This window comes from Protobothrops mucrosquamatus, unplaced genomic scaffold, assembly GCF_001527695.2.
Source record: "Protobothrops mucrosquamatus isolate PMUCROS unplaced genomic scaffold, P.Mucros_1.0 scaffold975, whole genome shotgun sequence".
NCBI lineage: Eukaryota > Metazoa > Chordata > Lepidosauria > Squamata > Viperidae > Protobothrops > Protobothrops mucrosquamatus.
This window is the reverse complement of record NW_015387218.1, coordinates 205,800-229,382: the sequence shown is the minus strand read 5'-3', so window position 1 is coordinate 229,382 and position 23,583 is coordinate 205,800. Positions and strand designations below refer to the sequence as shown.

Sequence of the window (23,583 nt, the reverse complement as noted above, 5' to 3'; positions counted from 1 at the left end):
CCAAAACTAGTCCAGCCAATAGGTTAAGAGCTTGATAATAGCTCACTCCATATTCCAAACCCCTACTTTAACCCCACCAATATTCAGCTGGACCATTGTGTTCTGAAATACCCCATGTAACAGATTACTGGTGTGGAGCATCTCCACAATTTCATTCTGACACTATCTGAGCCACTGACACTTATTCTCCCAGCCTGCCCTGCCACACTTTAAGAAAAGCGATTGGTGGTGGTTTATTCTGATAGCAGTTGACACTGGATGAGAAGGAAACAAAACTTCTGAAGTGGCAAAAGAAGTAAGAGGGAACAAGATGGAAAGAAAATGGATGTCTCTAGTCCCACAGAGAAATCATACAACTGACAGTAGAAGTCTTAAAGATCTTCTGCTGTCATTAACGGGCATCAAAGGAGGCATTCTCAATGCCAATTCCCCCCACAGCTTCTTGTGTGGACAGACACCCCAGTTCTCCTTTGTCAAAGCAGAATAAATGTTGGTGAAGTGTGGTCAACACTTCTTTAAGCTGACATAAGCTTAAGCTAGCTCCTGTGCTGAATAACTGCATTTTAATGCTGCTGTCCAGAACAGCCTGTCATCTTGCTCTTGAATGGAACTTTCTGTCTACTATTTATATTAACTCAAAAATACACTGATTTCAGTAGGTGACTTTGTGATGATGTAGTTGGATTTGCAATATTGCTTTGGGGTAGGGAAGCTGTAGCCCTTTTTGGAATACAGTTCTTAAGTAGCAAGCTAGCATGGTAAACAGTGAGAAATCCTGGATAGCCACAAATTAACAATACTAGGGTAATATAGCTGTGTCTGTTGTGGAGATAAACTTTATCAAAATGGGAGGTGCAACCAAGCGATAGAACTCCTGCCCTCTTTATTTGTCTGGAGTGCATATGGCCATTATGTCTGCCATTTTAACATCGATTCCCTGCAGCCAGACAATGTATGTGTGTTTCTCATACACACACACATGAATGAAACACACACATACACTGCTCTTGATGTAGTCAGTTACTATCTGCTTCTTTCTATATTATGAGAGGGTTTGGGGTGTTTTTTTAAAAAAAAAATTCTTGAAGAATGTAAGGATGGAACAGTAAGTTAATAGTTTACAGTAACTTTTCAATCCAACAAATTATTTTTATTCATATTTATTATTCACTGTTCATGAACTCAGAACTTAGTTGGCTTCCTAACATGTCACAAAAGGCCAATTTAAATGCTTTATGCACATACTGTATATACTATTTGAAATTGCCTACCTGCATCAACATATATATACAGAAATACTGGTTTGCAAAAACCTTTGAATATTAGCAACTTGCAGAACAGCGTAAAATGCATTTACATAGCTAAACATAAATCAGGCTTCTCTAAATTGATGCTTTAAAGGTGCATTAAATTACAAACTCTCAGAATTCCCAGCCAGAATATCTGGAGGATCATAGTTGAGAAAGACAAAAGAAGCACTGGGCCAAAATATTTTTCTGAATTCAAACTGATAAAAAAATAAAGTGCTTTTGCTTTTTTTTTTTTTTTTACTACACAAAGGAATCTCAATTAAAATCCATATAAAAGGAGTGTGGTGTTTTTGCATTAATTCCGTTATAATTGTACTCAACGAGAACAGAAATATTGTATCAGGATCTTGTACTACATTGTGAAGTATTCCTCCTACAGTCTACCCATCCCCCCTTTGCTTTTTTCAGATGAAAAGTCATTGTAAGCCTGAGAGGCTACAGAGTGATGGAGAGAGGTTAAACTGAAAAAGTAACAGCCTTACCCTCAGTAGCTTATATTACAATGAATTTCTTCTTGAAATGTTCTGAGAATGAGGTAGAAAAACTGAAGCCACCTTCACAAGGGAAGAACAGGTTCAGGAAATTGGAAGGCAGAATATGGTCTAGGATTAGACATTTGCCATCCTTTTAGTAATGGGGCCCCCAAATCAATTCCAATAGAAACTAACAATCATAGTTTGTTTGTGCATTATGCACTAGACAGAATGATTGAAGAAATGGGCCATCGCTTTACTGGGCTTTCAATTTATATCGAATTCTGACATCCGTTTCTGGCTGCAGCATTCCAAAACCGTATCTCTCCTTGTCAAAGCCTGGGATCTTCTTAGCAGAATCTATCAGTTCCAAATCAAAGCAGTTTAAGAGGTGGAAAACACATCTGTAAATAGGAGAAAGCAAAAACAAAATCAGTTTAGCCAATGATGTTGACTGTGCATTTTTTGTGCTTTAATATCAAAGAAGTAGAAATATCTAGTCTGAACAAAACAGAGGGGATATTTAAACAAAAATTATAATTGTAAACGTAAGCTGTACAGCATGCAAATTTGCACTGTGAGTCTTTATCCTGTTAAAAATAACTGTGATCGTATGATCAGAATAATGTGTGGCTTTATTTCTAAGAGACACTGGAGCTCACAGATGTAATTCTTAACAAATGTACCAAGCAGTTAAGGCCCAGAGGAACTTATTTTTTACAAACTAAGGCTCACAGATGCTTCAGACCCAGAAAAGTAGGCACAAAGGCTGGGATATTTGTAGGCAAACAGTGTAAACTCTAAATGGATGAATAAATGAATCCTTGAAATTTTGCTAAGGCAAAATTGAAGAACAGACCAACTACCAAACTGAGTGCAGGCTATTACAAATTAACAATGAACAGTAATGTATTCTTGGGTATATAAGCAATCTTATGTTTGCTGCCTGTATTATCAAACAGAACTTGCGGTTGATATTCATCTTGTGCCCTTTCAGTCTTGATGGATCACAAGATGTAAATTTTATTTATGTACCCATTTCATGAGAAGTTACTGAGTGGGTATGAACAGCGATTCTGGGACTAATAGACAACGTAATCTCAGATGGAGTATTATCTGAGTAACAGATGAAGATTTCATCAACAGTTGTAAAAATGGATTCAACCCCTATTCAGACAGTGAAACCAAATCAGATGAGTGTTTCTGTTCACTTTGTTTTGCCTTGGACAGCTTTAGCTTCTGCTACAAGCCAACCCTCGCTTCCTTTCATCGACACTATGCTAGAGATGGATATTTTATCAGTGTTATGAATTCACTTACAGTTTGATGCTATTAATTGCAAAGAACTTCCCAATGCAGGCATTTACTCCTGCTCCCCATGGCATATTGTAATACTTGAGCCTTTTTCCTCCTTTATAGAAGTCTTTTTTTTCTGTGCCGTCTGAATTGAGAAACCGATCGTATATGAACTTCTGAAAAACAAGTTCAGATAAATATTCCTTTTCATTTGAACTAACCAATATTTAAAAAAGAAACATCCTACTTAGGATATTTAGCTATATAAAATTCCATCCAGAAGTTTAAACTAGAATACATGGGAGAGGAAATAGCTATGTGACACACGATGGAGCTGGATCCGAATTTAATGTTAAAGCAGACCCATTGAAATTGGTACCAATTAACCCTAATTAACTTCAATCCCCTGAAAGACTATACGTTAACTATAATGAGGTCTTGAAACAATCAAAAATATTTACTGTTGCAAAACATGGCAAAAGAAATGAAAGCAGTTATATAAGATAAAGTCCATACGGTATTATTTTAGACTTTTAAATTTTATTTTAGTTGGGTTTTGTTTTAATACTTCCTTTATTATTTTTATCCCCCACAACTCCAATAAAAAGAATGAGAGCTCCATTCACATAGGGAAGGAAATGAATCTTCAATATACTGGATCCTTATACTTTTATTCTTACAAAAAAAGAAGATTGCAATTACTTAAAAATAATCCTCACTCTGGATACTGCTCCACTCCAAAGTAAATTTAATCATAAAGCCTTGCTGAACGTTATGAAAATAATTTGTGATACTGGTAAAAGGAATAGCAATTCCCTAAATGAATAGCTACATATTACTTTTCCCTCAACAAAAAGGCAAACCTTTCTCCTCTATGCTGAAGAAGAAGGGAAAATAGATAAAAGAGTTTTCCTCTCACAGATCACCTTTGTGTAGGTGTCAAGTAGAATATTTGTGGGAATTTTTGTATTGAGATCTTAACCTTACTTCAAGTACGATAGTAATCAGAGATTTTACATTTATATTCTTTTTTCCCAGTCTCAGGGTGAAAAAGCACAGAATTTCCTGTTTATTGGGACTTGGATCATAATATTATTGTGGTTTTCTCAGAATTGTTCCTGGGAAACTGTTCATAAAAGGAAGCAGTTCCAGTGTGACTGTCTGTTAACAAAGAAATAAATAGCAAGGTGAAGTAAAAGAGAAGCAAGTCGGGAATACTGAAGTGGGGAAGATCCTGATATATTTTTAAAGATGTGCAATAGGTTGCTATAGCAACAGCCAAACAGGAATTCCAGGATAGGTTTTGACATTCTTACTATTAATATATCATTATATTTTTGTATCATAAATATGGATCCAAACTATTTTTGTTCCTGGGAAAACTCTTGAGAGCCAGTCTTATGAGAAAAAAATATATATTTTTGAGCTGATACGAAAGAACCATCACGAGTCTCATGTTACCCACAGAAGGTCTGCATTTCTTTCTTGATGCAATCAGTTCACACGTTCAGTGCGGAGAGAGAACCCAAGATTGAGGCATTGGTGGGCTGATTTTTTTTCCCCGCTCCAAATATGGAACTAATTTTTTTTAACCATTTTACAGATAGTCCTTGACATATGACCATAAAGATGTCCTTGGAAAAAGTGACTTATAACCCATCCCTGGAGTTACAACCATTGCATCATCCCCACTGATCACATGATCACAATTTGGCCAGTTGGCAATTGGTGTTCTGTCCCGGCCTATGTGAGTCCTTGTTAACTCACAAGGACAAACTCCTCTTTTAACAAGTAGGTTGGAAATGCAGGGAAAACAAACCCCTTTTATTAAGTACAGACCTGAAAAATGTCCCAAAAGCAAAAACAAATAAAACACGATGCAAACGGAGAATTGTCCAAGGCAAACAAAACACGATTCAAACGGAGAATTGTTCACAAGCAAGGCAAACAAAACAGGATTCCATGAAACTTGAGTCCTTTGAAAACGGTTGCCTTCAGCAACCAGCACCGCCTGCACCTTCCCTTTTTATTATGCAGCCCCAAGGTGTGGCTTCTCAATGCCTTCTCCTCCTCCCTTGGAGTTGCCCCATTGCCTCCCTCTGTCCTGCTCTTGTTGCCTGTCTGTGTTTGCGAGCGTCTATGATGTCTTCCAACTGTAAATCCTCAGAGTCTGACTCAGCTTCCCCGCACAGCTGAGTCTCAGCCTGAGCACGATTGGAGGGGCCAGGCTCTTCGTCAGACTGTAAGTCCTGGAGCTCATCAGAGCCTTCCTCCGACTCTGATGACTCTCCAGGCCCCTACTCCTCCTCTTCTATTCCCCAGACTCAGCTGCCAGGTCCAGTGGCTGGCACAGACTCACAACAATTGTCAGTTGCATCTTGTGGTGGTCACATCCTGCAGTCACAAGCAAAGTCAGTCGGGGAAGCTGGGTTTGCTGAACAACTGTATCATGTACTTAACTGCCATGTGATGTACTGAGAGCAATCGTAATGATTTGTTTAAAGACCATAGTAAAAATGGTTATAAAATTGGGTTGGGTCATGTGATGACTCACTTAACAACCGCATTGCTCAGCAACTGAAATTCCTGTCCCAGCTGTGGTCATAAGATGAAGACTACGTTTGCACTGAATTCGCTGTGTTTAAATACAGTTGTATCGTTACAAGTGTTTAGCAGTGTCATTTCCAGAAATTCTTCCAAGAATAGATCTTTAAGGGTCTAGGACAGGGGTAGGCAACCTTGGCTCTTTTATGACTCGTGGACTTCAACTTTTGGGAGTTAAAGTCCACGAGTCATAAAAGAGCCAAGGTTGTCTACCCCTGGTCTAGGATGACTCACAGCAGCCAGGTTGGCATGGCTGTGTCAGTATGGATAGGTGGGCCTGACTGGGTGGGTGCACCCATCCACGTCCACTTAGCCACGCTGACCAAGCCACACCCACCCAGCTGCGCCCATCCATCCACATCTACCTGGCTGCTGTGAGTCATCCCATTCGGGATCTTTAAGGCTCCACTGCAAATGAAGGGNGGATGACTCACAGCAGCCAGGTTGGCATGGCTGTGTCAGTATGGATAGGTGGGCCTGACTGGGTGGGTGCACCCATCCACGTCCACTTAGCCACGCTGACCAAGCCACACCCACCCAGCTGCGCCCATCCATCCACATCTACCTGGCTGCTGTGAGTCATCCCATTCGGGATCTTTAAGGCTCCACTGCAAATGAAGGGAGAAAATCTGCCCACTGATAGGTATAAAATAAGCCTTCCAGATCTCTTCCCAGGATCTCAGCTTTCTAGCTTCATTACCTAACTTATGCAATGTCTACATATAGCTGTTCCCTCAGGTGGTTTGCCATTATGTCATTGCCTGTAGTTTTGACACGTCTAAGAATGCTGTGCACTAAATAATCACAGTTCTTCGCTCAGTACAGTTAGCTAAGATACATAGCATAAACAAAGTTGTCATGGAAAGCAGGATTCAGAATAGCACTGTTTTACCTCTGGCTCCTCGTAGACTTCAGGGTCCATCTGAGGGCTTATGAATGGAAAGAGGCAAAGCCTATCTCCTTTCCTCAGGTGATACTCTCTGCCAGCTGCCAGTCTCAGGGCCATGTCTTGAAGGACCTCTCGGCTGATAAAAGGAGCTGCTGTCAAACGCAGGGTTTCATTCAAAGCACTGTCTGTACAAACAGAAAACCCACAGGGAAAATTATGGCACCCAAAATAGCACTAGAGCAAAGGTGTGGGTGGGCTGTCATGACATCAATGTGCAGGGAAGATGATAGCTCAATTTACAATCGCAATTGCCACTCGAGCTCTCATCTTGCCAAATCCTTTAGAAACAGGACCGGCAATGAAGGAAGTATAATAAGAACTCTTATCCTAACTTTGGGACTCTAAGGAAACAAGCTAGAATATAATTCTGCGATTGCTGCTTCTTACTGCCAACTAGTTCTGCCTTAGGCACGAAAACTGGCTGGTGACTTTGGAGAGCTCACTCTCTCTCAGACAACGTACCTCACAGGGTTGTTGTGATTTGTTTTATACATTTCTTTATATGTATACCGAGAGTGTAATCGGATTATAGGTCTGGAAGCAGTATAATATTTCTGATACTGCAGTAGGGCGGAATGAACATAAGAAAAAAAAATTCTATACAAAGCAAACCAGCAGAGGGCAAAGAAAATACTGCAATTTCTTTTACCCGATCAGCTATTTTTTATGTTGGGAATTTTCCCGTGGAGAAAGGGCAGTTTCCAACCATACAGTTTAATCATACCTTCACCATGTGATGTGATGATATGTGTTTGTATGAGAGGTAACACTTTTTTCTATATACCTATGGTTCAGATTAATATTAAGATGCTAATAACATGGAACTTATTTTAGCCTTTGATTTTAACAGGATTACTGGTGATTTCTTTTTGTATTAATAAAGGGATTTTGTGAGGCATATGCTGATCTTTAGCAGGAAGGTTACAATTAAAATGCTTTACTGCTGGTTTTAGTAGCAGTTCTGAATACAGATCATCAGCATTTTCTTAAAGGAGAAGAGACTGGGGCAAAGAAATTATAGGAAGCTGAGAGTTAAATGTCATGATTTGAAATTACAATTATGTCTAAAAAGTCCTCTACTGAAAGGTCACTATGTCCTTTTAGAAGTTCACTTACTACATTTTAAAAGTGCTTTTTGCAAATCTCAGACTAGGGATGACATAAAATGTGAGAAAGAGGCACAGTGGTAGCAGAAGATCTTGAAAGTTAGATGAAACATACTGAACATTTTAAATTTAACCTGAGAGCAGGAGATATAGCTTTTACTCTGATTGGGTTTTGACACTGCAATACCTTGGTAGCTGATTAGGTTTATGACACCATACAGTCACATGCATAAGACCCAATTGACCATGCAGCCAATCCTCAATAGACCAGATTATAATTAAGATAGTTCTCTTTAATCAACATCTGCAATTTTGGCTTATTGTAAATTAACTCAATTTAACCCTCAAATGGGTTCTCTACACCTGGACTAATAGCTAATTTATGGTTAACAGCCACTATTAAGGGTGCAGGAACACCCATAAACAGGATAAGAGAATACTCTTTTTTAAAAACAAAACAAAACAAAAACAAGGGTTAAATGTTGGCTACTGAAAAAATTGTTGGAGTGCCTGGTTTATACAGCAAGGGAAACAAAGGCAGCTATTGGACTGCTTAACTTGACTGCCTGTGAACCAAACGGAAAGTTAGTCCCCAACTATAATGTAAAGTATGTCTACAATAATGGGATCCATAAATAATTCCATTATATCCTATGCAGAGGTGCTTTCCCTGCCCAAGACAGTTCTCATTTCAAGGTCATCTTGGAAGGGAGATTTTACTCGATTTTGGGGGGATTTTCTCTCAAACTTTGCCAATCCTGAATTTGAAAGACACTGAATCCAGGCACATACTCCTGTCGTCCTCAGTCTAGGGTGATTATAGCCACATGTTTACCAAGATAAAAAGAATGGACATAACATGGAGACAGCTAAAGGGAAAATCTGATATTCGCTGTGCTTTAAGTAACAAAAATCAAAGAGACAGACAGGATAGTGTAAGAATCTTTCCCAGATCCAGTGATGACAGTGGTAAATATTTAACTGACACTTATGGAATTAAATTGCTCAGGGCTAGATGAATGACACGTTACTAACCGAAAATGGGTGTGCTATCCAAAACGTCTTGATTGATTATCTCACAAATTGGCCTGGTTGTTAATCGTCTGTTTCTAAATAGTTTTTCCATTTCAGCTTGAACTGCTGCCATGGCTGGAGGATGTTTCAAAAGAAACAAGAGAAGCCAAAAAACTGCTGGACCAGCATTACTCTAAAAAGGAAAAGAAACAACAAAGAAATCAGACTGGTGTTTTTTTTAAATGCCAGAGAACACAAATAGAACTTTATCACAAAGCAGCAAAATCTGATCCTATTTAAATATCCTTTCAGTTAAAATCAAAAGGGTCTGTTTCACCTTCAATAAGAAAGTTCCACATTTGCAGTTTGGTAAATGAACAGGGTGGCCTTAGAACAGTGGTTCTCAACCTTTTTAATGCCGCGACCCCCAACCGATCGTAAGTCGAGGACTAAACCGGTCGTAAGTCGAGGACTAAACCGGTCGTAAGTCGAGGACTACCCAACCGGTCGTAAGTCGAGGACTTTCCCTGCCCGGGAGCGCTGTGCATGCGTGGTTCCGCCCCCTGTGCCAGCCGAGGCTAGCTGGCAAGCGGCAAAGACGGAGCAGGCCGACCACCAGCTGGCCCAACCCAAGGGAGGTAAGGCACCCGCCGGAAAAGGGGAAAAAATGGCGGACAGCCTTGCTTGGCAACCCCCGTGAAATGGTCGATTGACCCCAAATGGGGTCGCGACCCATAGGTTGAGAACCGCTGCCTTAGAAGGACTGCCTTGAAAAGCTGAGAAATAACCTAAGCCTTCTGCAGTGTTAATGATACTATGCCTGGAACTAATTGGTTGCTTTAGAAAACTGAGGAATCTCATAGTACCTAATATACTAATATAACCATATACTCAACTTGGCCTTTAGTTGTTGCTACTGAATGCCAGATGAGTCTGTAATAAGGCTTCCCTCATCCACAATTCAAATATGGATGAGATGGCAAACCAGACATGTATTACCAAGACCTGGTTGGGTCCTGAAGCGTGGGTTGCCTGTACTGAAATTTGCCCAGCTGGGTTTTGATGTGGCATCAACCAAGACTCTGGGATAGGGGTTGATTTGTGACAATTGTTATCAGGGAATCTCTTCTGACTTCAGGGCTGTGTGCCCCATAAGTTCCCAGTTGTAAGACTCAGTTCATTAAGTTGGGCTCTAGGGATCAGTTGGGATTGTTGCTGTTGTATCAACCTCCATGCTGCATAGCAACTTCCCTGCCTGCCTTGACTCCATTTTCAGGTGGAGGTCCCCAGAGTTATGGCTCTAAGGTTAATCTCCCTTCCCTGAGAATGGTGTCTGAATGGCTTTGAAGTTCATGGCTTCAATGATAGACTTGGGCCTATCCCAGGTGATCCAAAGCCTGACTCAGGACAATGGTCACATTCTAGATTTGGTGTTCCTATCGGAGCAATGGCAATGTGATCTGAAATGGTGGGAGCCTGGGCTACCCCCTTTGTTGTAGTTGGATCATATTATGATTTCTTGGGATTCTCCATTGTCATGACCTACCACAGGGAGGGTGAACCATCTGAAATCTTGGTTGCCACTTGCAATAAGGGGATGACTGAGACATTGGATCGGATTGTGCCTGTGTAACCCCTCCCTTCTCAGGAATCCCAGTACTTCCCATGATTTGAAGGAGAATTAAGAGACATACTGAAATTGAAGGGCTTCCCAAATTATCACTGCACTTTAACCCCAAATTTTAACCTACTGGTCTTACAGTGTTTAAATGAAATATTCTAGTCCGGAAACCTTTCAAAAAGTTAAAGGAGGTCCTTTTCTACTCATCCTCAACACCCTGACCCCACTTGGCCATTTGTAGTGGACACTAGTACTTCTGATTTTGCAGAAAGACATTTTAGCTATAAGATGCAGCAAAAACATAGACCTGTGCTTATTTCTCAAGAAAATTAAACTCATTAGAACAGCACTATACTATCCAGGATGAGGACTGCAAAGGTTGGCATTTACTAGGAGGAGAAATGCTGGGGAAATCTGAACATAATAACCTGGAATGCCTGCAGACTATTCACTAGTTAAATCAATGACAGAGCTAGTGGTCTTCGTTTTTTCTCTTGCGTTAGTTTTGAAATGATTTATATTCCTAGCACTGAGGGGGAAAATGTACAGATATTTGGCCTGGAAACTGTAATAATAATAGAAGTGCCCTTCCTGAGAATTTTGCATTGTGACACCTCCAATCCATTAATAAACTAGGCTGAACAGCAGTTGTCGGGGAACCCTCATGCATCCTCAGGTTATATAAAAACTCAGAATATTCCTAATGTTCATTTTCCCCAGGAACTGTATTCCTTCTGTTCTTCAATACTGAGACTACTGTTATATTTCCCCTGGTAACTTAAAAAATTAATAGGACAGTTCATTTTGGATACTAACATATTTCATGTGGTCCTGAGATGCTTCTAGTGGCCACAATTAAGAACAAAAGTAAAAATAAAAAGGAACTTCTTGCACAGTCTATCACCATGCCAAAGGCAGAAGTTAAATATGCCTCTCCCATTATAAACCTATCTGGCTATTAAAACCTGCAGATTTCATGAAGAGGTCTCTACTGTCACAGTCATTACTCCAAGGAGCTGCATTTGATTTTCATGTTCTTGGTATTTTCAAAATCTGTATCTTGCCATTTCCCCCCCCTAAAGAATGAGGGTAAAATAGCAGAGACCAAAGTACTTGATTGCCCAGTTTTTAATTTGTATTACTTTTCAAACTTATCTATTTAGTTCTGTCTTCTAGGCATTCAATGGCATTGTGAAGGCGATCTTTGTGAGGGCTAAATATATGTGCTATTTAGAGGCCTTATTTTTTTATAATATTGGTCATCCTTATGTACATAAGATCTTTTCTCAGTTCAGATGAAAATGAGACCAGCAGGAAGATGATTAGAGTCCCTCTATGACAGCCTCCAGAAACTGTGAATGCTCCAACATTGGAAGTTTTTAAGAAGAGACTAGACAGCCAGTTGTCTGAAATGGTATAGGGCAGTGGTTCTCAACCTTTTTAATGCCGCGACCCCAACCGGTCGTAAGTCGAGGACTAAACCGGTCATAAGTCGAGGACTAAACCGGTCGTTAGTCGAGGACTACCCAACCGGTCGTAAGTCGAGGACTTTCCCTGCCCGGGAGCGCCGCGCATGCGTGGTTCCGCCCCCTGCGCCAGCCAAGGCGTAGCTGGCAAGCGGCAGAGACGGAGCAGGCCGACCACCAGCTGGCCCAGCCCAAGGGAGGTAAGGCACCCGCTGGAAAAGGGGGAAAAAATGGCGGACAAAAAAAATGGCGGACAAAAAAAATGGTGGACAGCCTTGCTTGGCGACCCCCATGAAATGGTCGATTGACCCCAAATGGGGTCCCGACCCACAGGTTGAGAACCACTGGTATAGGGTTTCCTGCCTGAGCAGGAGGTTGGATTAGATGACCTCCAAGGTCCCTTCCAACATTATTATTATTATTACATCTTTGTTTCATTGCTTGGGTTAGCTATTTTGTTGTTGGTATTGTTATATGCTTTTTGTTTATTTTTTTAATTTCTTCTTATGTTATGGACCACCTTGTAGAGAAAATGGGGAGCAGAAAAAACTTAATAAACAAACGAAGACTGGAGTCCTTTCCCATTGCTGCATCTCATGAGAATGCGCTTATTTCAGAATCTAAGAAACAGAAAACAGGAAGCCCCAGCACTTCCTATTGTTCTCCGCTTGCTTATTAAAATTGAGATGATTAAGCGAAATGCAATAGAGCACTATTGTTGATAGCAAGTACATCAAGAGTACATTAAATCCAACAGAGAGAAGTGCAAAGAATAAATAATGCATGCTGATTTTGAAAGGGGGAAATGCAAGATTTTGTTTTTGCTTGGGTCTTTTAGAAGGATGGCTGCTCTTTTAATTAAAGTGCAGGCATTAAAATTGGGGTGGAGGCGAGAGAATCAAAGTGCATCCAGGCTTTTAATTATTAAACATGGTGACCAAATGGATTTATTTATGTTGTGTGTGTGGGGGGGGGGGAAGTCTCTCTTGCCACCTTGAAAACTGCATTCTAAAAATTCTTATCATCTCTTTTCTGTGTATAAGAACCGAAGCATGCAGTGTCTTTGGGAGCAGATTTGCTAACAAAAGTCAGGATAATTATATGAGAGAGACAGGAAATCTAATATTTTAGAGTAGTGCTTCCAATTATATGCTGAGAAACAAAGGGACCCCTTGGGAAACAATTAGTAATAGTCTGGACATAACAAATACCTTAAATCTTGCTGCTTGTACTTTTAGGTTAGTACGTCTACACTCTCTGCAGTAGCTTTTCCCCATCCTGTCTGGAACACAAAAGCATAGAACTGATCTGTGCATGCAATGTTTGTGCTCTATCTCTTGATTTAGTTTGTTCCATAAAGGTGTTCCTGGATGCTAGAAATCAGGATACTTTGAGTTAGGGATCTCTCTAGATCAGGGGTGTCAAATTTGCAACGTCACGTGACGTGTCGTGACGTGTCATGACTTTTTTTTTGCCATTCCCAGCAATGGGATGGGCGCAGTTTCGCTATGATGCATCCGGCCTGCGGACCGGCAGTTTGACACCCCTGCCTTAGATGAAGATTGGAGAATCTGTGCCTCTCCAAATGTGGAAGAAATACAATTTTCTCATTTTTGATAACTGATAACTGTGACTTTATTGCCTGGACCACTTGGAATCCAATACTACGTCCCTGGCTCCCTTTTGCTCAAAGTATTTTGGCCATATGCTCTAGAAGACAGGCCTAGGTCATTGGACCTTTGAAGGACATCTCAGAGGCTACACTACAAAAATAAGTTTAGGGGTCTAAATAAATTAAATATTAACAATATTAGTCATAATAAACTTATGTTTTAAAAATGCACCTCCAGCAATCCCCATCTCTCGCTTTTCAGTTGATTAACCCTAAAATTAATTTAGAAAAATGTAAGCAAAATAATTTTTAAAAAATTTTCTACCTATTTTTTTTTTCTTTGTGCCTTTGAGTTATTGTTGACTCCTGGTGACTGCATGGACTAGTGTCTGCAGTTTTCTTGGCAAGATTTTGGAATTGGTTTGTCACTGCCTCCTTCCTACGGCTAAAAGAAAGTGTCTAGCCCAAGGTCACCCAGTTGACTTTGTTTTTAAAGACGGACAAAAATTCATGGTCTCCCTGTTTCTAGGCTAGTGCCCTAACCATTACACCAAACTGGCTCTCTGTTCCTACATATACTCTCCCATATAGACACAAGAGAAAATGGCAGGATAAGAAGGGAATGAAAAACACTACTGATGATATTGCTGGGGATGGGGCGGGGGGGGGGGAGAATGGACCTGCACTTTAAAAACATGCGCTAAAGAACAAGAAACAGATCTTTCATAAAACGTCAGAGTACTGATCCATTTCAGTGGTGGGATTTAAATATGTGAACAACCAGTTCTCTGTGTGGATGCCGCTTCTGGCAGTCCATTCTGGACCTGGGCAACAAAAAATTAGCTACTGGTTCTGCTGAAGTGGTGCAAACTGGCTGAATCCCACCACTGCACTAAAGTCATAAAGAACTGCAACTGGGAGTTTTATATATTAACAGTACTCTACTCTAATCTACTTTCCATTATGAGTATAATACTATTATCATTATTATAACAATTTTATTTTCAATCTTTCTTCCTACTGGAGAAATAAACCAATTTACTGTACATCCAATTTACTGTACACATCCTGTCTCTACACTGCAGCCTCTCTTTCAACTATACCCCCTGTTCAGAGAGAATTAGATCTGATCTAACTCTGCTTTGTTTCAGCTTTGCCATCTGCAGCATGCAGGCGTCTTTTCTAGATGAGATATGGGTTAAACAACAGCTTGCCCAACCTGTTTTACATGAATTACCGCAGTGTTTTTCAAACTCCTTAAAATTGCCAGGTTTGAAAAACCCTGAATGGAGCATCTCTCATTACAGTCTGCTGTGTTCATCTTTTCTAAAACTGAAGGTAGAAAATAGGAGTGAGCTGACTGTTTGAAACCAAACATTGAAACAAAAAAAATACAATTATTGCTATAGAAACTCACATATTTCCTGAGTTTACTTATGTACCGTGTGGCAGTCAAAGGAAGGTAATTCCAAAAGGGTCAAGAAAAAAAAAATCAATCCTCTATTTTTTTTTTAGGGGTCATACTTTCAATCATGTAAATCCAATTCCAACAATCTACATGCAGATGGATAGATTTTCCATACAGGGATCCCTTTCCCAACCATATCTTGAGCACATCAAAGGAAGATGTAAACACAAAGTCCACTATTGGAGATGTTGGCAGGCATAGTATTGCTTCTCCCAATCGAAGATTGACACTATACAAACATTAATAGTATTTGGAGTAGTATACACCTGGAGGTTATTTTTTTTTTTAATCAGGGTATCTGTCATCAATGACAACCAATAAATGAGGAACCATTTTGCCCCTCAAGACCATCAAGCTTCCTGCTCAGGCACCTTTTTTCAGATACACAGAGAGACCTCATCCCATTTTCTCCTTTGCCCACTCCTTCATCCCTTCCAACACCCCACTAAAGAACTCCAGCTGGCAGAGATAAGAGTACATTATTTCCTGCCCCAAAGATTCTTTTTTCAAAAGGCAACTGGACTTTGGGGGGGGGGGTTCCCCCTTGAAAACGTTTCACTTCTCATCCCGTTTGAAGAATCTTCTTAGATGAGGAGCGAAAAGTTTTCAAGGAAAAAAACCAAGAAAAGTCCAGTTGCCTTTTGAAAAAGCACCTTTGAGACAACCATCACCTGGATGATTGAGAAACTCCATAGACATTCTTTCCTGCCATTAGTGTCAATAAGAAACAAGTGGTCCATAATGCAAGACTGATATTAACATACAACATTTATATTTTCAATAGATTATGGGCCATAGGCATGTTTTTCTACCTCTACCCTTTGTGTATAAATAGTTCATGTAAGAGGATGGAACTTGAGATTGAGAAACCATAAAGAGAACGAAATACAGAAAGTAAAATTGCATTTTTACCTGAGTACTCCAGAGTTGCAGCACCATGGCTCTAGTCTGCATATCTTCATTCACACCAAGGTCTACCAAGTGTTCCTTATAACTGTCCAACCAAACACTTTGGTTCGCTCTGCTGTCCAGTCTTTCCATAGAAAAAAAATTCCAGAGATCCTTCCTGATGTTGTAAAATTTCAACTTTTCCCCTGTACAGAGAAGCACCAAAGATATAAATATGGACAATATGTAGTTATTATTGGAGGCCTTCCTCCAATAAATCAGAAGGCCTATCTTATTTTATCTTGAGAACAACCATTTAAAGTAGATATGCTCTCAAATTTTATTACATGTTTTATGAAAATAAATTTATAATTCCTTCCTTCCTTCCTTCCTTCCTTCCTTCCTTCCTTCCTTTGTTCTGGCAAGGGCCTTTGGCGCTCTTACTGAAGAGGGATAATAAGAAATGAAAGTAGCTTTCCATCATGCTACCAGGTGAATTTCATGGATGAGCAAGAATTCGATCCTCAAAGCCAAACATTATGTCTGAGTTTTTAGCTCGGTTCACTCAGGAAGTATTTATTTTTGGGTCTTGTATGCCTTAATTACATTACATCTAGTAAGTAGGCTGAGAAAGACTATTCTATGGATTAGATCAGGGGTCAAGAAGTCAGAGGAAGAAAGAGAGAAAAGGGAGAGACGGAAGGGCAAGCAAGCAAGCTGCATGTGATTAGTGAGGCAGGTGCTGTTGCTTATCAACCTGGGACCACTGATAGGAGGTATAGTGGCATCTACAGAGTCTCTGACATTAACGTTCATTAACAGAACTGGTGATTACACCAGTTTATTTCTTCACTCTCTACAAGCTGTACTCCCCAGGTAAGTTGTTCTGGGAAGCACAATTATTAAATGTGCTTATTTTTATTTATTTTATAATTATTTATAATTATAATTATTTGTGCTGGATGTTTATGTGTTTGCTTGAGAAGGTGCTGCAATAATTGATTGATGTCAATAGACATTTATGCATGGTTTGGCTGTACATTTTTATCTCCCCTTAATAATACAGTCTATGGCAAGTCCTGGCAGTTTGCATGGCAAGATTTCAGAAGTGAGTTGCCATTGCTTGCTTCCTCATGGTTGTTGGTTTTGTTTTTTTTTTGGCCTAAGGCAAGACTAGAATTTCCCATCTTCTAGATTCTAGCCTGATGCTTCATGCACTACATCAATCTGGCTCTCACTGAGGCATATCCACTCAGAGGTAATTTCAACTTCTCAGAAATTAGAGATAGGAGTGCAGCCTCAGTGATACCAGCCTCAGGATGGTCCATCTCAGTTTTTCAAAATGTATGCACTCTGTTATCGAACAAGGTATATGTACTAGAAGACTAGGCTAGAACAGGGCTTTTCAACCAGTGGTACGGGTACCACCTGTGGTACATTGGCACCTGGCAGGTGGTACGCGACCATCCTAGAAAAGTGGTAGCGGGGGAGGGAATGAGCTGAATGGTGGCAGCACCGCACAAGCTTGAGGGAGAGATGGCTGGAGCTGCAGGGCTGTCAGGGCTCAGTGGAAGCACCAGGATCAGTGCCGCTTTCCAGCTGATTGGTGCTTCTTTGGGGCTGTCAGGGCTCAGCAGAAGCGCCAGGATCAGCACCAGGCTCCAGCTGGAGCTTGGCATTGATCCTGGTGCTTCTGCTGAGCCCTGAAGAAGCACCAATCAGCTGGAAAGCAGCACTGATCCTAGCGCTTCTGCTGAGCCCAGAAGAAGCGCCAATCAGCGGGAATGTTGCAGTATCTCCAGCGTCTTGTGATTTACATTCAGATGCTTGGCAACTGATTCATATATATGACGGTCACAGTGTCCCAGGGTCATGTGAAGTGACCAAAACCTGCTGCAACCACCCAGCAGACAGGGGGAATAAAAACCAAACATCCCCCACTCCACCCCTGCTGCCAATCCTCAACAGAAATGCTCACAACAATGAAAACCTCGGACAGGAGGAAGAGCGCGGGCGGGCTGGCAGGCAGGTGTCTTGCTCGGCTGTGGCTTGGGGGGCACTTTTTTCAGTGCCATTGTAACTTTGAACAGTCACTAAGCGAACTGTTGTAAGTCAAGGACTACCTGTACTTCATCACTTTTTTCCTTTTGGGGGGTGTCATCAAGTTTTTGACACCTTGCTAGGCGACTGGTGGTACTCGGACGTTGCCATATCCTAAAAGTGGTACAATGGGTGAAAAGGTTGAAAAGCCCTGGTCTACAAGACCCCAACGTCCTTCCAACCCTATTATTCTATGTTTCATGTTCTAGCTCTCATTAGGTATTTTTCAGTCTTAAGGGTGAAACAAATTGCAGGTAGGTCTTAGCCAACTGTGGGTGCAGATTCAGAGCTCTGCAGGTCAGAAGACCTTCAAATGATCACCATTCAGGGGAAATGGCAAGCCATAATACATTAGGTTCTGCATTTGAGTAATTTCTGCAGCAGTCAATGACAGCAATCATTTTAAGATACTTATTTTATCACAAAGCAATGATAGAAGAGACTTCAGGTTGAGGAATGAAAGGGTACATCAGGATTTGAAAAGTATAAGGTTCTACTTAGCGGTATTTTTTTCTTCTTTGAAACACTTTTACCAATTTAAACACTGGCAAGGAAAAGAATTCTGCTTATTTTGTAAGTTTGGACAGAAAACGCTGACAAAATCGTTATAAAATTATCCTATTATCTCATCCTGCAAAATGAGGAAAGCTGGATGGACCTATCCATTTGAACTGCCTGTAATGAAGTGGATCTAAAAACTTACACAATGGTGCCATCTACTGTTTGTAACTTTCCTCTTGTAAATTCCCTCTTTCTAATAGGTTGATAGTAGCATTTGAACGATAGTTGCTTACCAGTCTTTCAGGAAGAAAAACCAACACCAACAATAATAAGAACATTGCTACTTCACCTCTTTTATGTGGTTCCATTTATATTATTAATGAATCACATTTACTTGGTGGTTTTATACTGCTTTTTTGCTTGTTTTGTTCCTGGGAAAATCTCTTTAATAGAGAAGCAGCAGCTATACCTATTAGAATATTAAGTATAATATAAATGTAAAAATGTATTCAAACATGGACCTCTATCTATCTGTCTGTCTATCCTCTCTCTCTTTCTCTCTCCCTCTACCTACCTACCTTTCTCACAATGTATCCCAACTGAACATTTGGGGACGGGTAATGGATTGACACCATGTTCTTCCAAAGGCAGATATATCCAACTGAAAAATCAATAATCTGTACCAAAAATCCCCTTTATCATTTGAAATAGCTCTCAAAATGATCACATTACTTAAATTCACTACAGATACAGATCATTAAAGATATTTCTATATAACATATGTTTCAGATACATCTTCTGAAGTGAACTATGAACAATCTGTCAATCTGCTGATACATTATTGTTCTATTTTTAAAAAGATTTTTTTAACCTACCTTTATTATTTTTATGAATAACTCAACCCTGTGAGGTGGGTTGCGTTGAGAGAGAATGATTTGCCCTTGGTTACCAAATGGCTTTCATGCCTAAGGTGGGACTAGAACTCACTGTCTCCTGGTTTCCATTTCTCTAATTATTAATCTAATTCTTAATTATTAATGGAAACTAACCAAAGAGAGAAGCAACCTATAACTAAGGAGAAACTTCCTGACAGAACAATTAACCAGTGAAACAACCTGCCTCCAGAAGCTGTGAATGCTCCAACACTGGAAATCTTTAAGAAGAGAGTGGACAGGGGGTTGGACTAGATGACCTCCAAAGTTCCTTCCAACTTTATTATTATTATTATTATTATTATTATTATTATTATTATTATTATTATTATTATTATTATTATTATTATTATTATTATTATTATTTATCAGCATTTGCTCATAATTAGATATTAATATTTTTATACATATATTACTCTAAAAACTAAAGATTGCATTTAATTAAATTATAGTTACATTTAAATAAGAAGTGCAAACACATTACAGATATGTAATGTAGTTCTGGTTTCGATTCTAAGAAGTAAATTCACTTTAGTCTAGGTTTCAAAGCATTGGCGTTTTAAAAGTGATATTTCTTTACCAATGACACCCACCTGCACTTAAAGTTGACCGGGCAGCTTTCATCAAAAATCGGTCTAATTTATAATATGCATTATAAACTTCCATTGAATGAGTTCGATCTTTATCTTGACTATTAACATCTTCATAATTCTTGCTTTCATTTCCATACAATGTCAGGAATCCAGCTCTGCAGAGTTAGGAAGGGAAGGGATTAAAACAATTATTTAAAAATACCATTATACCATATATTATAAATATCATAGTGTTGGGATTACAACACAATGCTAAACAACCTCCTCTATTGAAGACATAACCAGTCATCCTATCAACTAAGGGAAAGTCCCTCTTTCCTCTCTCTCAATCTGAGTACAGTTCCTTGAAGCTAGAGCAGGGGTACCCAGTCCCTGGGCCGTGGACCGGTACTGGTCTTTGGCCTGTCAGGACCAGGCCAAGCAGCTGGAGGTGAGTGGCAGGCATGCAAAACTGTCCATGCGCGGGAAGTAGGTGCTGCACTCCTTCCCCCCCCCCCCCCCGCTCCCTGGTCTGTGGAAAAATTATCTTGCACAAAACCAGTGCCTGGTTTTCCAAAAAGGTTGGGGACTGCTGAACTAGAGATGGGGTTTCTAACCATAGACGTAGTAGGGTTTCTGTCCTAAAGCCCTTACCTGGATATTATTTGACTTAATGAAAAATGTTAAACTGAAATCTTGGGCTGGGTTCATTTCTGAACCTTGCATTAAAGAAAGCACTTCCTCTTTCAAAAGAAGCAGTGCTGTGTTTACCTGCCAACATTTATATCTTTGAAAGCTGTTCTTAGTGGCTAAGAGACTCCAAATAGCAGGAGACTCAGCATGGTTGAACAACTGTACCCTAAGGATGTGTGTCAATGATTCTACATCACTACATCAAGAGGCACACAACACATCTCCGGTCTTGGCCCTGGATTGTTCAACACATGTATAAAAGATTTGATCAAGGCTTAGAAAGTACCGTATCAACTTTGCAAAATATCAAATAGCTACAGATATTTCCAGAAATATGGATAGCAAAGTCCTTAGGGGACGTGTCAGGGTTCTGGATGATCCAGATGAGCTAGAATAATAGCTAGAAAGCAGAAAGATGAATTTCAAAACAAATACAGAATTTTTCATTTAGATAGGAAACAGAATACGATAGTATGGTATCCAGTATGGTCAACAGTACTTGCAAAAGAGTTCTGGGTAGCCTAGTGTGTCACAAGCTGATTATGACCCAACAATGTGGTAATACAAAAAAAAAAAAGGGGGGGGGGATAAAATCTTAGTTCTGTTTTAACAGAAATATAGCTCCAGGATCAAGAGAACATATCATTCCTCTCTATTCAGCAGTGATCAAACCACATATAGAATGTTGTGTCTACTGCTGGGCATTATATTTTAGGAAGGGCCATGGATCCATCCATCCATCCATCCATCCATTCATCTATCTATCTATCTATCTATCTAATTTATTGGCCACTCATCTTACCACAGGGTAACTTTACCACAGGATAATTTTAAAAATCATAAAGCATCAGTTAAAACATAAAACATTAAAACAACAAAAACCATCTATGTTAATGTGCCAAGCATGTCCATAGGAAAACAAACAATATGATAAGGAACCCAGAAATGTTGAATGATCTTGGATCTATTTAGCTGTCTTCAGGAAGACATGATAGTAATTTTCCAATATCTGAAATGATGCCAGGCAGAATTGTTCAGAAAAGAGGACAAGAATAATAGATTTAAATTACAGAGAAGTAGGTCTCAAGAATAATTTTTTTTCTCATTCTAAAAGCTGTAATTGGGTACAGGTCTTGGTAGTTAACAATGAAATCTACAGTCAGTTTGGGACAAGATTGTGTATGGAAACTGAATCCTACATTCTGAAACGTGCTCATGGTAGTTCTTTGGTCCCCTACTGGCCTAAAATGTTCAGCTGGTATTTGAATGTTGCTTTTTCATGACAACATTTCCTGTGCATGTTACACAAAGTTCATTCACGTGCAGCAATTCAATAAGCCCTTTAATCAACATTATGCAGCTTTGTAGCTCCATTGTGTGAGAGGAGATCTTTGAAAGATTGAATATAAGAGAACTTGGTTTCTATTTCTTTGTTTAAGGAAAAGATGCAGAACCGATTCCAGATACCAGAGGAGCCAAATGAGCTCATTGGAACTCCCTACCTTGTTCTGCTTTTGTCAGTTTCTTTGTTTTTATACTTTGACCACGTGTAGACAGAGGCAGCAAGCAACGCAAGTGGGAACCGTGCCACATTTCTTTTTCCTCCCGGCACTACTCCATTGTTTAACTCAGAGAGGAGAACAAGCACAGGTGGTGCTTGACTTATGACCACAACTGAGCCCCAAATTTCTGTTGCTAAACTCAAGTTGTCAAGTGAATTTTATCCCATTTACGCTCTTTCTTGCCACAATTGTTAAGTGAATCACTGCAGTTGTGAAGTTAGTAACACAGTTGCTATGTGAATCTGGCTTCCCCATCGACTTTGTCTGAAGGTCACAAAAGGGATCACATGACCTCCCGGACACTGTAACTGTCATAAACATGAAACAGTTTGTGAAGCGTCTGAATTTTTATCATGTGACCATGGAGATGCTGCAATGGTTATAAGTGTAAAAAATGGTCATTGTAACTTCAAGCGATCACTAAAATAACTGTTGTAAGTTGAGGATTGCCTGTGGTGGAACAGAGGAACAGGAAAAGTCAAGAAGTCAAGAAGGGTGAAAAGTTGGTCTTCGATCCCTCATTGGAGGTCCTGTTGGAGGTCCTCTCAAACCTTCATACTGAACCCAAGCAGACCTCCTTGGAAACTTGTTTAAGACTTACAAATGTGTCTTGTTAATTTTTAACACTTGAGAAATTGTCAAAAAATGTGTAAAGGAGTTTCAAATGTATATTGGAAATGCAAATGCAAAGAAGGTATTTTTTTTAATCATTTCTGGTGAGCTTATGATAAAGCATACTGGGATCAAACTTCTGCTTCGATTCAGAAGATTCTTAAAATAAATATAAATAATGAAAACAGAATTTTTCCTTTTAGGTTTGATGGATAAGGAATTTTAATGAAAATTCAGAACTTTGTTATTATACGTGTTGATAGCAGCAAAAAAAATCTAACATATACAAGGATGGCAAAACATACTAATTCATTGTTTTAATTAAAGAAAAGGATTATAGCTTTGTTTCTATTTGAAAACCACTTCTGGACTTTTTGCTCCATTCTGAAAAACATTGAAACTTTGATTTTAGTTTTGATGATTAGAATTATTTTGCAAATATAGAAATGGTTTGAAATCTTGTGAAATGTAAAGCAAAAGATCAATGTTGTATTATTTTTGTAATCTACTGCACAAAGAAAGTCAAAAATCATTATCTTTTTTCTCTCTTTGCACTTTTCTTTCTTTTTTCTGTTTTTCTAACTTTTGTTCTTATGTATTTTTATCTTAAAATGAAACCTAATAAAAATATTATAAGGGAGAATATTTATAGCTTAGGGTTAAAATGAGGGGTCCTTGGTGCTTTCTAAACTTGTTGTTTTCTTGCAGGCAAACTAGGTAACATCACCAGTGCTGCACTAGGAACAGCATCACTGCTGCATTAGAGCACTGATGATGTTATCTAGTTACGTCTGCAAGAAAACA

At 39.5% G+C, this 23,583-nt stretch overlaps 1 protein-coding gene across 1 annotated transcript in view; it reads right to left on the bottom strand.

Annotated features, from left to right (window-relative positions):
- Positions 1 to 1,157: 1,157 nt before the first annotated feature.
- The window catches only part of PTGIS (prostaglandin I2 synthase), a 28,826-nt gene continuing 6,400 nt past the window's right edge, over positions 1,158 to 23,583 (bottom strand). Inside the window, exons 4-9 of the mRNA XM_015819750.1 lie at positions 19,934 to 20,088; positions 15,832 to 16,013; positions 8,774 to 8,945; positions 6,576 to 6,757; positions 3,104 to 3,255; positions 1,158 to 2,187 (exon numbers count right to left, since the gene is read on the bottom strand). Coding sequence (XP_015675236.1) covers positions 2,040 to 2,187; positions 3,104 to 3,255; positions 6,576 to 6,757; positions 8,774 to 8,945; positions 15,832 to 16,013; positions 19,934 to 20,088 — 991 coding nt within the window. The 3' untranslated portion in view covers positions 1,158 to 2,039. The remainder of the gene's footprint in view (positions 2,188 to 3,103; positions 3,256 to 6,575; positions 6,758 to 8,773; positions 8,946 to 15,831; positions 16,014 to 19,933; positions 20,089 to 23,583) is intronic.